Source organism: Poecilia mexicana, unplaced genomic scaffold, assembly GCF_051168715.1.
Source record: "Poecilia mexicana isolate PSO_F unplaced genomic scaffold, ASM5116871v1 scaffold_23, whole genome shotgun sequence".
NCBI classification, from domain to species: Eukaryota; Metazoa; Chordata; class Actinopteri; order Cyprinodontiformes; family Poeciliidae; genus Poecilia; species Poecilia mexicana.
Window position 1 is genome coordinate 7,671,301 of NW_028263392.1, and position 13,265 is coordinate 7,684,565.

Sequence of the window (13,265 nt, forward strand, 5' to 3'; positions counted from 1 at the left end):
CTTAAGTAGGGGATTAGTGGTGCAGCATGGGCAGCTGCCCAGGGTGGCATTAAAAGGGGGTGGGCATGAACACCAGCTCTCTCTGAAATTAAAAAAGAAGCATTTTTAATGTTGACGTTGCACTCTAAATGATGTAAGAGATGAAATGTTTCACTAAAACCGAAACAGGCTTGTGATTGTTTAGTCCAGCATCAGGTACTGATGCAAAGGGGTCACAGAGGGGTCAGAGGGAGAGCATAGAGTTAAGTTAAGGGAGGATTCGAGGAGTGATGGGAACCTGTGTGAATTTTAAAGGTCAGGCTTGGAGGGGGTGATGTGACATAAAAAAGAACATTTTTTTTCTCTGAGTACAAAATTAATTTATCAATAAAAATGTCATTGAAATTGGTCTACAAAAGAAGACAAAGTTTTCTTTGACGGAAAAGGAGGAGGAAACAAAAACTCTTTAGGAAATTGCCAAGAAAAGTAAACTTAGCGAGGGGTCCATCCGCCTCAACCGCTGAGGGTAAGGCGACAGGAAAAGGAGGGGAGAAAAAAAAACGGCAAGAGAGAGACAGACAGCAACAAACAATAAGAAAAGAAAAAAAATCCTAGCATGCCGTCAAGCTGGCAGCAAATCTTGGAAAAATACAACTCAGGAACAGAAATATCTTCAGAAAGGTACATGGAGAGACAGAAAATAAAATAAAAACCAAACTCTGGATGAGAGACCCAGAAAGATAATGACATACAGAGAGTGGATGAGAAGAATACACGGGGAATGTACGATTGTAATCCTGTCACTCTGGACCAACAGCACCATAATGGTCCCCCAAGTGAGTTGTAAGTTTAAGTTTCATCAAAAGGTAAAGTTTTATGAGTAAAGTGGACTTTTGACTTTTAAACCCGAACTGGGAGCTGGTCTTACAGCAAAATGGCTTGTTAGGGAAAAGCTTTGTCCCCTGTTAAATTCTTCTTCTTCTTTTTTTTTTTTTATCAATTCTTGGAGCCTCAAATAATCCCACTGGCCAAGAATAGGATAACACAGAAGGTGGTGGAGCTGTAGCAGAGCTTTGAACTTTGGTAGTAAAATAATAAAGTGTTAAAAAATATATAAATCAGATTACTTTAGTCACTGTCTGGGGGAATTGTGGCTCTGCAGCTCAATGATTGACCCTTTAACATATTTCTATTCAAGAAAACTATAGTCCATGAGAACCTGCAGACAACACATAGTCACCAATTTATGGTACATGGTACACCTGATTTTAAGAGGTTTTGTTGCTCACATGTATCAGTAGGACCCTCGTAGTCTGAACGTAACATAAAGGAAGGTCTGTCCTTTTTCCCCACTTGCATGTTTTCCTGTTTATCAGATACGGCCCCTCAAAACACACCCAACCTTTTCCAACCTTAATTTTGTTGCATCTCTGCAACCCGGCATACTCGAAAGTACTTAACGTTGTGCTTCATGTGCTTGGAAATGTTTGTCGCATTGTAACAACCTGATTTCTAAACACGAACGGCTTGTGGAGTGGAGTAAGGCAGAGCGGCTTAAGTCCTTGACGCCAATAATTCTCGCAAAACGTGACGAGAATCTGACTTTTTTGAAAACGCATTTCTCCAAGTAAAGATCCTAAATACTCTCTGATCAATGTGCAAATTAGGGTTTTTGTGTGTGTGTGTGTGTGTGTGTGTGTGTGTGTGTGCGTGTGTGCGTGTGTGCGTGTGTGTGTGTTTAGAGTTGCATGGAAAAGTTATTCCGCAGATCAGGATGAGAAATTGGGTCAAAGACCAAAGCAGAACAGGCAGACTGGGGTAGAATGAAAACTTAAGGATTTGGCAGACATTAGAGGGAGGACGGCAAACGCTGATCTTCTCCCGGAGCTGGATGGGCGTCTCCTGGCACGGCTCCTTGTGGCATTTGCGGTGGAGAGAGCCTGTCAAACATGCACAGTAAACAGTCGGCGGAGGTAAATAAAGCAATCTGCTTGTGACGACAGTCGATTCCTCTGTCCGTCTTTGCGCTGCGAGAAAAACGCTGCAGCAAATTCAGTTTCAGTTGGGAGCAAAGCTGCGCTTTCCGTCTCTCTGGGCATCAAACCTTCCCCAGGAGTTGCAAACATGTATAAAATGAGTACAGAACATGGCATCCTGCTTGTTGGGATGTGGAGGAGGGGGTTGTTTGGGCCTCTCATCTCCTGCAGCTTTGTGACATGCAGACCCTATTACAGCATGTAAATGACCCCCCCACTGTGCGATCTCGAGGCATACAGTGCGACAAACATGCTCGCATTTGCAGAGTTATGTGTGGGTTGCGTGTCCTTTACCTGAGCCTGTATGATGCTTGTGCTGTCAGAAATTGGGCAGGTGTCATGTTTTTTTTTTTTTTTCTTTTCTTTTCTTTTATGGGAAACATGAACGTGCACATGAAAAAAAAAACACTACAAATACTGCTTACACGCTGAGTGAAATGGTTTCGACGCGGTTTGATTGGTAATTTATTGTCTTATAGGCCAGAAGTGAGTCATTAAAACCTTATTTGAGTTCGAGGAACAATTGGATCTCAGGCAGAGCTGCTATTGTCCTAATTAATATTATTTTTATGAAATAATGACAGTGTGATGAAACCATGGAGACCAGTCTGTATTTGTTTTTTCTTGTCTTTCTAGAAACGTTGAGAATTTTTTTATTTTATTTTATTGTATCATTGCAGCGTTATTCTAAGAGGAAAGTTTATGCATTTGGAGTTGACAATTATGCTATACATTAGCTATTTAAAAGGATTTTAAACAGCTCCACTGCCTTGTAGTACCTGTTTATTTTATTTTTATTTTTTTTTTGGTTATAGATTTCTTGACATGAAAATGGAGGCAACCACCATGATCTATCAGCCTGAACACAACCGGACAGCAAAAGTAGTAGAAATGGTAATAAGAAGCTGTTGAATTGATCATCAGAAGCCGTGAGATGTTGTTAGAACCGAATGATTGCCCATTTACTTTACATCTGAAAGGAAAGCGCATATTCTTTTTGCTATATCTTAACACTAACGCAGTAATGGGAAAATTTCCACCTTAACATTAAAGCAGCCTGATGATGCTGCACTCATCCACCTGTAATTCACCACAGAGACGAAGTCTGTTTCTCTACAAGGACCTCTCTTTTTCTCCGCGGTTGTTTTTGTGCCATGAATGGGACCATCTTTGCGACAGTGGTGGCTTTACACTGTGCCATCAAAGAACACATTACGTGTTTGCTCCCCCTACCAAAAAAAAAAAAAGAGAGCTAGAGAGAGAGGCCTGTTTCTCTTTTTCCTTTTGATGATATAATTTTGAGAGCTCAACTCTGTTTTCAGTCAGCCTCCGAAAGATCGAGCTCCGAAGCCACAAAGCACCTTAATTGCTGTATCGGCTACGACAGCCTCTTTCTTTCATCACTAACACTCCCCATCAGCCTTTTCTCCGTCCTCCCGCTATTCGCTCATCCTTGCTCTCCACTGACAATGCCGAAAAATGGCCAACCTCACCTGGATTCCACCCCCTCTTCGCATTATTTCTTCCTTTTGTCCATCACAAACACACACACGCACGCGGACACGCACTTACACACTTGCGTTCAGCAGTTGTACAACGTTCCTGTTTTTTTTTTTTGTTTTTTTTTTCCCCCAAGCATCTTCCACTCGACCCGCTCCGAGAGCTGGAGGTCACGTATTTATTTTAGTTTCTCTCGGAGCGGGAAAAGAGACGGCACAAAAGAAATCCAATCTGAGTAAATTTATCACGATATAAAAACATGTGGTTTCAGGGAAATTAAACCTTGGAAGATGAACTATTGAAAATCGGGCTGCGTTCAGCCCCCTCCCCCCACCCGAGGGGACCCGGAGTGCTACACGTTGCTTTAAAAGCACACAGGTCAATAAAGCTAATTGATAAGCTTTCATATGGATATATAGTGATGAATGAGGGACGTTTATGGCGTAATGAATCAAACTAACTCTGGAGCCATAAATGGACAACGGTATGCCGCGCCATAACGGGAATAAGCATAAACTCATCTGCTGTAGTCAATGGGATATCAGAGACAGGGCGCCTATAGGGGGGCTGTGTTATTGGTCCATCACTTACACTTTATGAGCGGCTTGGAGCCGAGGCGCAAGGAGTGTTGAATTGGGTGGCCTAGTCATAGATTATCGGCGAAGTCATTGATCTGTCAGAGACGGTGTTTGAAACATGGCATCAGGCTTCAGCCTAGAACTTTTATAGGGCCAACAGAACATGTTGTTTTACCAAGAAACGGGCAGAAAAACTAAAAAATAGTCTTGCTTTAAAAGTGGAATTGTGCCCTTCATTTACAATACCATGCAAAAGATGCCTTTCTCGCATATTTGTGATGAAATGAATGAAGTGAATTTCTTGTCTTACTAAAAATTCTTAATGATATTTGGGTTTAAGCCATTCTAACACATGATTATAGTTTGAGCTTTACTAGAGCTGCACAATACAAGGCAAATGTGTAAGGACAATGGCGTTCGATCATGATCATCTCTAAATGAAGTCATTCCACTGTGGCTTTTGCTGCATTTTTAGGATCGTTACGCTGCTGGAAGGTCAACCTCCAATAGTAGCCTGTATTTGGTTCCAACCCTCATCTAACCAACTCTGGCCAGCCTCCCAGTCCCGACTACAGAAAAACATGGAGACGGCTACCGTTTTTCACAGGGAGCATGGTGTGTTGAGAGTTGGTTTTCAACCACGGTTTAGATATCCCAACATCAAGATCTCCCACCTGACTCTAGAGGTATTTGCAGCAGGATGGTCTTTTTGCCCATCCTGCAAAGCTTAGGTTGACTGTACACCAAAAATACTTCTTGGCGTACAGTGCTCCATGAGATTAAAGCTTCAAAAGTGCTTTAAAGCTTTCCAAAACTGTACCATTGATGTGTTCCCCTTGGTCTTCATGATGCTAATGTTCTCTCACTGTTCTCCAAAACCTTCACATAAAGGACAGCTGGATTTATATTGAAAATAAACAAGGAGCTAAATACTTTACTTTTCATGGATGCATGTACAAAACAACAAAAACAAAAAAAATCATGACTAGTTTCCTTTCACCTTACAATTGTCTAAAACATGATGTTGGTCTACCACATAAAATTGGAATAAAGTCCCTCAAAGTTCATGGATTTTATTCAGTAAAATGTGAAGCAACAAAATTTCAAGGATGATGAATATTTTACAGGGCAGTATGCCTTCTTAATTTAAATTAATCTAAATAATAATGACCGCTAATAAACGTTTGAAAAATGCTTCCCCCTGGTGGCCACATAAAGTACTGTCGAAATAGATATAAAATTGAAATGTTCTTTAATGAAATCCCAAAAATCAGCAACATTGAATAATACACATTTAACTCCTTACAACATGAAATACATTCAGTGATGCACAAACTTTCATTACAGAAGCAAGTCTTTGGTATCAGAAGTGGGTTGTTCTCACATTCAACAGTCTTCTTTTTTTTTTTTTTTTACACCTGAATGCTAATCAACACATTATTTAAAAAACACATTAACACAAGAGCTATGAATATTTTTTTTTAACTGTAAAAAAGAAATCGCATTGCAAAAGAAAACTTTGAAAGGGTAGAATTTCCATTTTGGTACTTTGCCCACATTTTCATCATATATATATATAACATCTGATTTGGTAATGTGACACCAACAAGTAAAGAGCTGCTAAATGTTTAAACATTTTCAATGTACAGTCACTTTTACTAACATATTTAAGTTCAGTATGTCAGGATCATCGGTCCCTGATACCAGCCCTAGACTTCAATACTTAATTAAAATCAATTTATAAGCAGTAAATTAACAGTTCTATCAGTTTTATCTGGTTTACATTAGTATTCCAACAGTGCAGCACTTAACTCACTCGTAAAACGGTGAACACTGAAGTCTCTCGTCCATTTTCCTCAAGGCAGAGTTTTTACAAGACGGCCTTAAGCACCTCCAACATCGATTATTTAGTTTAAGAAAGCTACTGTAATATTCTAACAGTGGGTCATTGGAAGTGCAAGTAGCTTAAACATTTATCTTTTAGACATACAACTGACTCCACAACTGCAGTCCTCAATAAATTCATGTTTTGTTCCATTTTTACTGCCAATTAATTTGCATGTTTACTGTGAAATAATGACAGTTTTGAGTGTCATAAATTTTAATTAGTGTTTCAGCTGCTGTCCCCAGCTCTTTCTTCAACTTGAATAGTCGTCTATGTAGCATAGCGGGCAAATCAGCTCAAGACTGAGTCGGATTGCAAGGTGAAGCTACTTTTTGTCAAACACTGGAAAACACAGACAGGTTAAAGCAACCAAAAAGTCTGCATGGCCTACAGTACAGTTTGGCCAGATGTGTACATGAAAATAAGCTAAGAATTTGAACAATTGATAGAGAAACAGACGGTGGAACAACAGGTATCGGGAGTTAAGTTTTATCTGGGCTTCTGACACCAACCCTGAGTCCTGGAGTCAGGAGGTTCCTAGTTTAAGTAATTTCTGAAAGTTATAAAAAAGAAAAAGGAATGAAAAAAAAAAGTGGTCCATTGCACACTGATATCAAAACCTTTTATCCACTTCTCTAGTGGTTACAACTTTCTTTTAATAAAAGTTCAATAAATTCTCCAATATGGAAATTCCAGTGCCTTTCTTCTTCTTCTTAGTTTTTACACTTTCAATCAGATTTAGAACTAAAAGTACATCAAGAAGATTTCCATTTCCTCAACGGAAGAGGCTTGCTACATCAAAGAATGCTTTTGAGATGTCAATTCTTCCAACACTGCCACAAAAACAAATACTGGATTAGATAACTATACATCTGTAACATATGCCTCTTAGCTCTGGACTGTTTGCAGCAGGTTTCAGTGGTTTTACGCCATCCTCTGGTCGGCGCTCCAAGGAGCCGATCTCCAACAGAACGTCAAATCTTCACTGCATCATCGCATGTTATCACAACGTTTTGTGATTTGAAAGTTCTGTCAGTGCGTTACAACTCAACTTTACCGTAGACGTCATCGTCCATGTGGAGTTTTCCTGTTTATGTTTTCCAGACTGACCGCTAGTCTCTTGGTAAAGAGCGCATTGGATTTGCCGCAGTAGGTGTGAGTCGTCTTCAGTAGTTCCTCCGTCAAAGGATCCAGCAAAGAAGCGACCGGGTCCGATCCAAAAGAATACTGGAAAGACAAAAGAATGCGGATGTTGTAAGGTTCGAGGCAAACTCGTGTCCTTCGGGGCCCGTAAACGTGACCGGTAAACCCGGCTAAACATAAACCGCTCTACACCGTCGGTCTCCGGGTAATTCTATAGGCTTAGTGTCCAGTAATAACCAGAGATGGCAGTAGAGGTTTCACGATTTCCCAATAATGAAGGGCTCTTTACAATGCTCCGAGGAAATCAAAGGGGAATTAACATTTTTTATGCCAGCTCATTTGCTTGCGGTCGGGCTCCTTGATGTTGGGTCGCAAAGAGATCGGCATTTTTTTACGAGCCCGAAGCCAGACAGGCCCGTTGCTCATAAAGTTGCATTTACAGTTGGTGTTATTGATTTTTGTGTGGCTGTCCGTGCCTGGAATCGCGCTCCAAATGCACCGCCAATGGTAAAAAAAAAAAATTAACAGCTGCTTCTCAGACTTTTTGCTACGAAGAGAGGGGAAGGAGGGCTGCAGACAACAAGTAGGGGTGCATCAGCATGTCTTAAAGTCTATTTATTTAAACCTTTGGCTTTATTATTATTACTACTTTAAAATAATTTTTGCTGACATTCATGAGTGTCACGACTTGGTCGAGGGATTGTCGGCCAGCAGTGACGCCACGCTACAGAAAATCAACACTCTTTTCATTTGTTGGAATGACAACATTGAAATGCTACCAATGATATTAAATGTCCTTATTTGTAAATCATTCTGGATAATAGGGTAAAACTAAACATGGTTGGACAGTTACGGTGGAAACTTGCACCAAACTTGAGATGGATGGAGCTACAGATCGATGACGGAGGGAGGAAAGTAGATATTGACAGATACATGAACACATTCATGTATCCGTTGTCGAGCAGGAACTCTGTGATGATGTTCTTCCACTCCTTTCTGATCAATTATGAGGTGCAAAAAAAATAAATAAATGTACCGCTGCATCTAAGCAAACTGAAATGGATTAAATAGTCTGCCCAGACATTTTAACCACACAGAAGATTAACCAATTTGCTCAGATCCTCCTGGCAAATCAGAGTTGATCACAAATCTATAAAAAGCAGTGTTTGGAGTGGGGGGAAAAAATGTGCATGTGCACAGCCGGTAGTACACGTGTCCAGTAGTGTCATTGATCCCGTCCTGTAAAGCTTACAGTCTTAACTCCAGGCTATGGGTAAGGTATGGATAAACCATCAGTTTGATCTACGTTCAATGGGAAAGCAATGAGACTCGCAGTGTTGATGGCTTCATTAAGTAAATGCCACTTGTGTCGTCGATATCATTAAACAGCGGGAAAGCAACCCATAAACATCCTCATGGGGGAAATTAGCTTTCAATCCGAGCATCTGCCGAAGAGGAAGATTGGTGTTTTTCCTGCACGAGGCAATTGGGAACTCTAAAGCCCTTTTGCTCTTTGGGGTCAGCAGCAATCCAAAATCTCATCCCGGAAAGAGAAGCAGGAGGTGGCGGAGGACAGCAGCTGGGTCACCGAGGGTGGAAACGGCTTTCATCAGTTGTCGAGCTAAATTAAACCAACAAGACTTAGAGCGGCCTTGTCAATCCGCTCTTTAAACTTTGATGTACCCAGGAGACTTTTTTTTTTCTTTTTACAAGCAAGGGACTTTTTTTTTTTTCTGAAGGAAGGCAAACTTGGAATAGAAAAATACTCTAGTAACTGTTTTCAAGCTACATATTAGGTGTATTTAGAATTTTATCATGACATTTTGTGAAAACAATAGAAATTATGATGAAAAAACTATTTAGTACTACTTTTACTTTTTTTAAAAATGCTGCTGTAAAACATTTCCATTTGAAATGGGGTTCTTCTTAAAGAAGTTCGACTTGTATCACTAATCTGCACACACTAACTACATTAAATAATAGTTTCATTTACTGATATTTGTTGATTCTCTTGTGGAACAAACAATGAAGCAAATAGTAAAAATAACATTTACAATAAAACTCCCAGTTTTTTAATCAATTGAAATTTGAGACGATAAATCAAAAATTTTTATAAGAAATTTTTCACAATAAACAATGCGATAAATGTCCACCCCTCCTCAAGTACAGTGATATGTTTGATTTCTATCAATTCTGTTGTCTGACACTATAAAGATATTTCCTTGATTTCTTTTCCATATAGGCAATACGTTAGTTGAATTAGCTGTGTTTTATCTAGACCAACTTTGAAATGAGTGTTATACAACCTAGAAATGCAAGGTTGGTTGGTAAATACCTCGAGATATGAAATCTAGTGATCTGAATTGAAACAAAGTATGAAAACGAGCAAAAGAGTCTACTGGGGGATCTGAAGCGCACGGGAAACCGTCTTTGATCTAGAAAAATACTGTAAAACGCAACTTCCGAATCAACACAGAAATGCAAAATAAAACCTGTTCATTGGCAGTCTCAGGCCCTTGATGACAACTTTACACACCTTTTTTATTGCCTCGTAAACGGCTCTGAAAGCCGGTTGTTTGTAGTCGTGGTAAACCCCTCTGTTTCCGTGCAAGACGTAGATGCCGTCCTCCTCGGCCGAGGCACAGTTACTGCCGTATATGCAATGGTCAGGGCGATAGTTCCACTTGCATGGAAACTCCAGCAGAAACTCTGAGAGCAGGTGGACAGAAAAAATAGAGGTAACACTCACTGGTTAAATCCATGGTATTACCAAAGTATGCGTTCAATTTTGAAGCTTTTAATTGAAATGCATCATCTGAAAGTGCAGAATCCGTACTATAAGGATGTGCACGCTTACCAGGATTATGATGAAAAATAATATTGAGAAGGTCCTGGTCTCCCCAGGTAATATTCAGTTTGTATTTCTGAAGGAGAGGCATCAGCAGCTCCTCCCAGCGCAGTCCCACTCGGGTCATATCATTCTGTCAACACAAACGAAGTTGGTGGACATCAGACACAGGAGAATGGGGCCCTCTTGTGGTCAAAAGAAGGAAGCTCACCTTAAAAAAGGTGCTTCTCATCCTTGTCATGTTCATAAGCATGACCCCAGAGTTGATACCCGTCCTGCCGTAGAAAGGGTGCCTTGCAAAGCGGCTGTACCAGGCGATGCGGGGCTCCTCGTGTTCGGGGGACATGGCCGCCAGCTGGGAAGGACTAAACTGGGACAGGAAGTCCCATAAGCCATCTACGGGCTGAAGGAAGAGGATGTCGGAGTCGACGTACACGATCGAGTCAATGTCCTTTAAGATCAGCTACAAAATGACAAATCACAAATCCCATCACAAAGACGTTGACCTGGAGGCTGCTCCAAGTATATATTTTCTTCTCTGAGCAACTCACGGGTAGAAAGAGCCTCTGAGAGGCGCAGGGTTTAAAGAGCTTCTTCCACTCGCCGGCGTTCTCGCTGGGGAAGCTGATGGAGTACACGGTGTAGTTGAACCTCGAGCGGAACGAATCGGGCCACGACTCCAGCTGAAACGCATCGGTACAAAGTGCTGACGACGAGCAGTGGGAAAGGCAAAGTTCCCCGATAGTAACACGGAACGTAACTCACAGTCCCCACGAAGCTGGCGTGGAGCTGATCTTCAGCGAAGACGTGCAGGTAGAGGCGCTTGACGCTGAAAAGCACCGCGGATTTGATCATGGTGAGGGTCTCCTCCAGCCTCTCCCCGCAGGCCACCACGGCCAGGTGCATGGTGGGCTCGGGTCTCCTCCGAACGCCGCTCCCCGCATCTTCTACCCCCCCGCTTTGACGCATGATATACCTGAGGGGAAAGACTTGAGCTTTATATTGCAGAAAGAGGTATTCTAAAGAGATTAAACTTATACTATTATATTATTTCTGTTTGTTTTTTGTTTTGTTTTTGCTTGTTCACAAAAAAGGTCAATAAGCAAATAAATATGGCGACATGGAGAAAGAACACTGATCCGATGAGACCGAAATTTAACTTTTTGGCCCACATGCAAAACCCCTACGTGTGACTGAAAACTAACATGTCCACTGAATGCACCATCCCCATAATGAAGCATGGTGGTGGCAGGATCATGGTGTGGGTTAGATCTCATGGAGGCTCTCTATCCAACCTGGCTGAATCTCAGCTAATATACCAAAAGGAATGGACAAGAATTTCACTCTAGATCTTTAGAGACATGTCCCCCCAAAAAACACACTTTTCAGATTTCTCTTTGTTTGATTTCACTAGAAAACCACACTTTGTAGTTTGACCAGTCTGTCGATAAAGATCAATAAATTACACAAGAAATGAATGATTTCTGAATTAATTCAGACTTAAAGAACAATAACAGCGACCCCTAAAGGCCTCTATAAATATAACACCAGTGTTCTTACACAAAATAATGGGTGCAGTAAAAATGTCCGAAACACATTCATTATGTAAGATCTATTTATTACAAAATGTCATTTTTTAAAAATATTGATCAAGTTGATGTTTCTGCAACGAGTGCTTAATCACTGCCACATTCCTATGCATCTCTCGGATTGAACTTTTGGATCTCAAACTACGCTTTCAAACATGCAATTTGAACACGTTTTTAAATGTAGCCCACCTAATTCCCAAATAATAATACCCCGAACTACCTATTGTACCAGTGCGGTTTCTGGGGCCCGGCTCTGACCGCGGACCCCCGCCTGCCTCCGGTGCCTCTCAGTGGGATGAAAGCCCTCCTCGCTCCGTGTCCTCCGGCCGAGACGTCCGTGTTAAACAGCTTGCTGTAAACATACAAGCCCGAAAACACGGCGAACACCGTGCACAACAGCAGTGCACGTATGTAACGCCGCATTATGGTGTTCGAAAACGCATCTCGGAACTAAAGTCATGACATAGAAACTAACGTTTTCTGATTTTTGGCTAGCAGTGAAGTTAGACCACTTGCGGAAGCTCTTCCTGTTGCGCTTTGGAAAATAAGACCCTTTTGACTGAATCGAACGAAGACAATGTCGCCCTCTGGTGGTAATCTTGAAGATCAACAACTACCTCCACAAGCATTTTAAGCTAAACTGTTTTAATCGTTTATTTCATGAAGCATTAAGTGGACCTTATTATTCTTTTGCATTTGTAGATTTTATTTATACAATCCTTTATTTATACAGGAAAAAGCTCTTGAGACTCTATCTAATTTACAACAGGTATCTGTTACACCACAAAAACATAAAAATAATACAATCTACAAACACTAAGCACAACATACATTGTTTTAATTACTATTTTAATTTTGGTAAACATTGTAAATGATTGTATCATATTTTCTTCTATTACTGATGTTCAAAGACTTTAATTTTCTTTATCTCAGGATGTTCAATTACTAACCGTCGCAACTGTACTTCCTGTGTTGCTCATTATTTTAAATTGTTAGATAGTTGCTAGTTTTAATTCCAAATGCATCTTTTTTTCTAATGCAAGTAAAAAAAGAAGCTTAAATCAGAAAATTTATAGAAGAGTCACAATCTCTTGATTCTCTTCCTGGTGGTTATCGACAAAGTGATCAGGAATGGTCAACTTTGAACGGCTTGAAGAGTCTGATTTTTACTCGTATAATACTCAACTAAAACTCACTTCAGTTTTTGGCTCACATGCCTTTATTCTGAAGGGGAACAGTGGAAGAAGATCTTCTGTTCTCGCAGTGTTTAACCTGAAACCGCTCCCCAGCAGAGACCCTCTGGAGGGGGAAGGGTGGGAGCGGAAAAATGAATAGGGTTCCCTGAAAGGACTCATTCAGTTTGGCTTTAAGAGAGTTGCTCTCAATGAGTGGGGTACGTTTGACAGACAGACCTGAAGGTCAATTGAATTATCATTAAGTTCGGAGAAAATTGCATCGACAATTGATACAGTGGGTTAAAACAAAAGACATTTTGATCAAAAGTTGTGAAAATATAAGTACACAAAAAATATATAAAATGAATGTTTACTTGATCTTGCTGTGCTTTGGAGTTCTCTCATCTGCCCTGAGACTGAGCAATGTCTGTTTTGATGAAAACTGATCTTACGTGTATTGTGAGGAAAACAGAAGCAGTAATAGTTATTCCCAGTCCGGTAGCCAAGATAGAAAAAGAGAAAAGAAAAAGAA

At 40.6% G+C, this 13,265-nt stretch overlaps 2 protein-coding genes across 2 annotated transcripts in view; one reads left to right on the forward strand and one right to left on the reverse strand.

The window, feature by feature from the left end:
* Positions 1-13,265, forward strand: part of pphln1 (periphilin 1) — a 67,683-nt gene that overhangs the window by 16,084 nt on the left and 38,334 nt on the right. The gene's annotated exons all lie outside the window — the stretch shown is intronic.
* Positions 5,329-13,193, reverse strand: gxylt1b (glucoside xylosyltransferase 1b). The gene is made up of 7 exons (XM_014970597.2): positions 11,779-13,193; positions 10,735-10,945; positions 10,521-10,652; positions 10,181-10,432; positions 9,979-10,102; positions 9,658-9,830; positions 5,329-7,205 (listed from the first exon to the last, which is right to left on the reverse strand). The coding sequence occupies exons 1-7, from the start codon at positions 11,979-11,981 to the stop codon at positions 7,044-7,046; spliced, it is 1,257 nt and encodes a 418-aa protein (XP_014826083.2). The 5' UTR covers positions 11,982-13,193; the 3' UTR covers positions 5,329-7,043.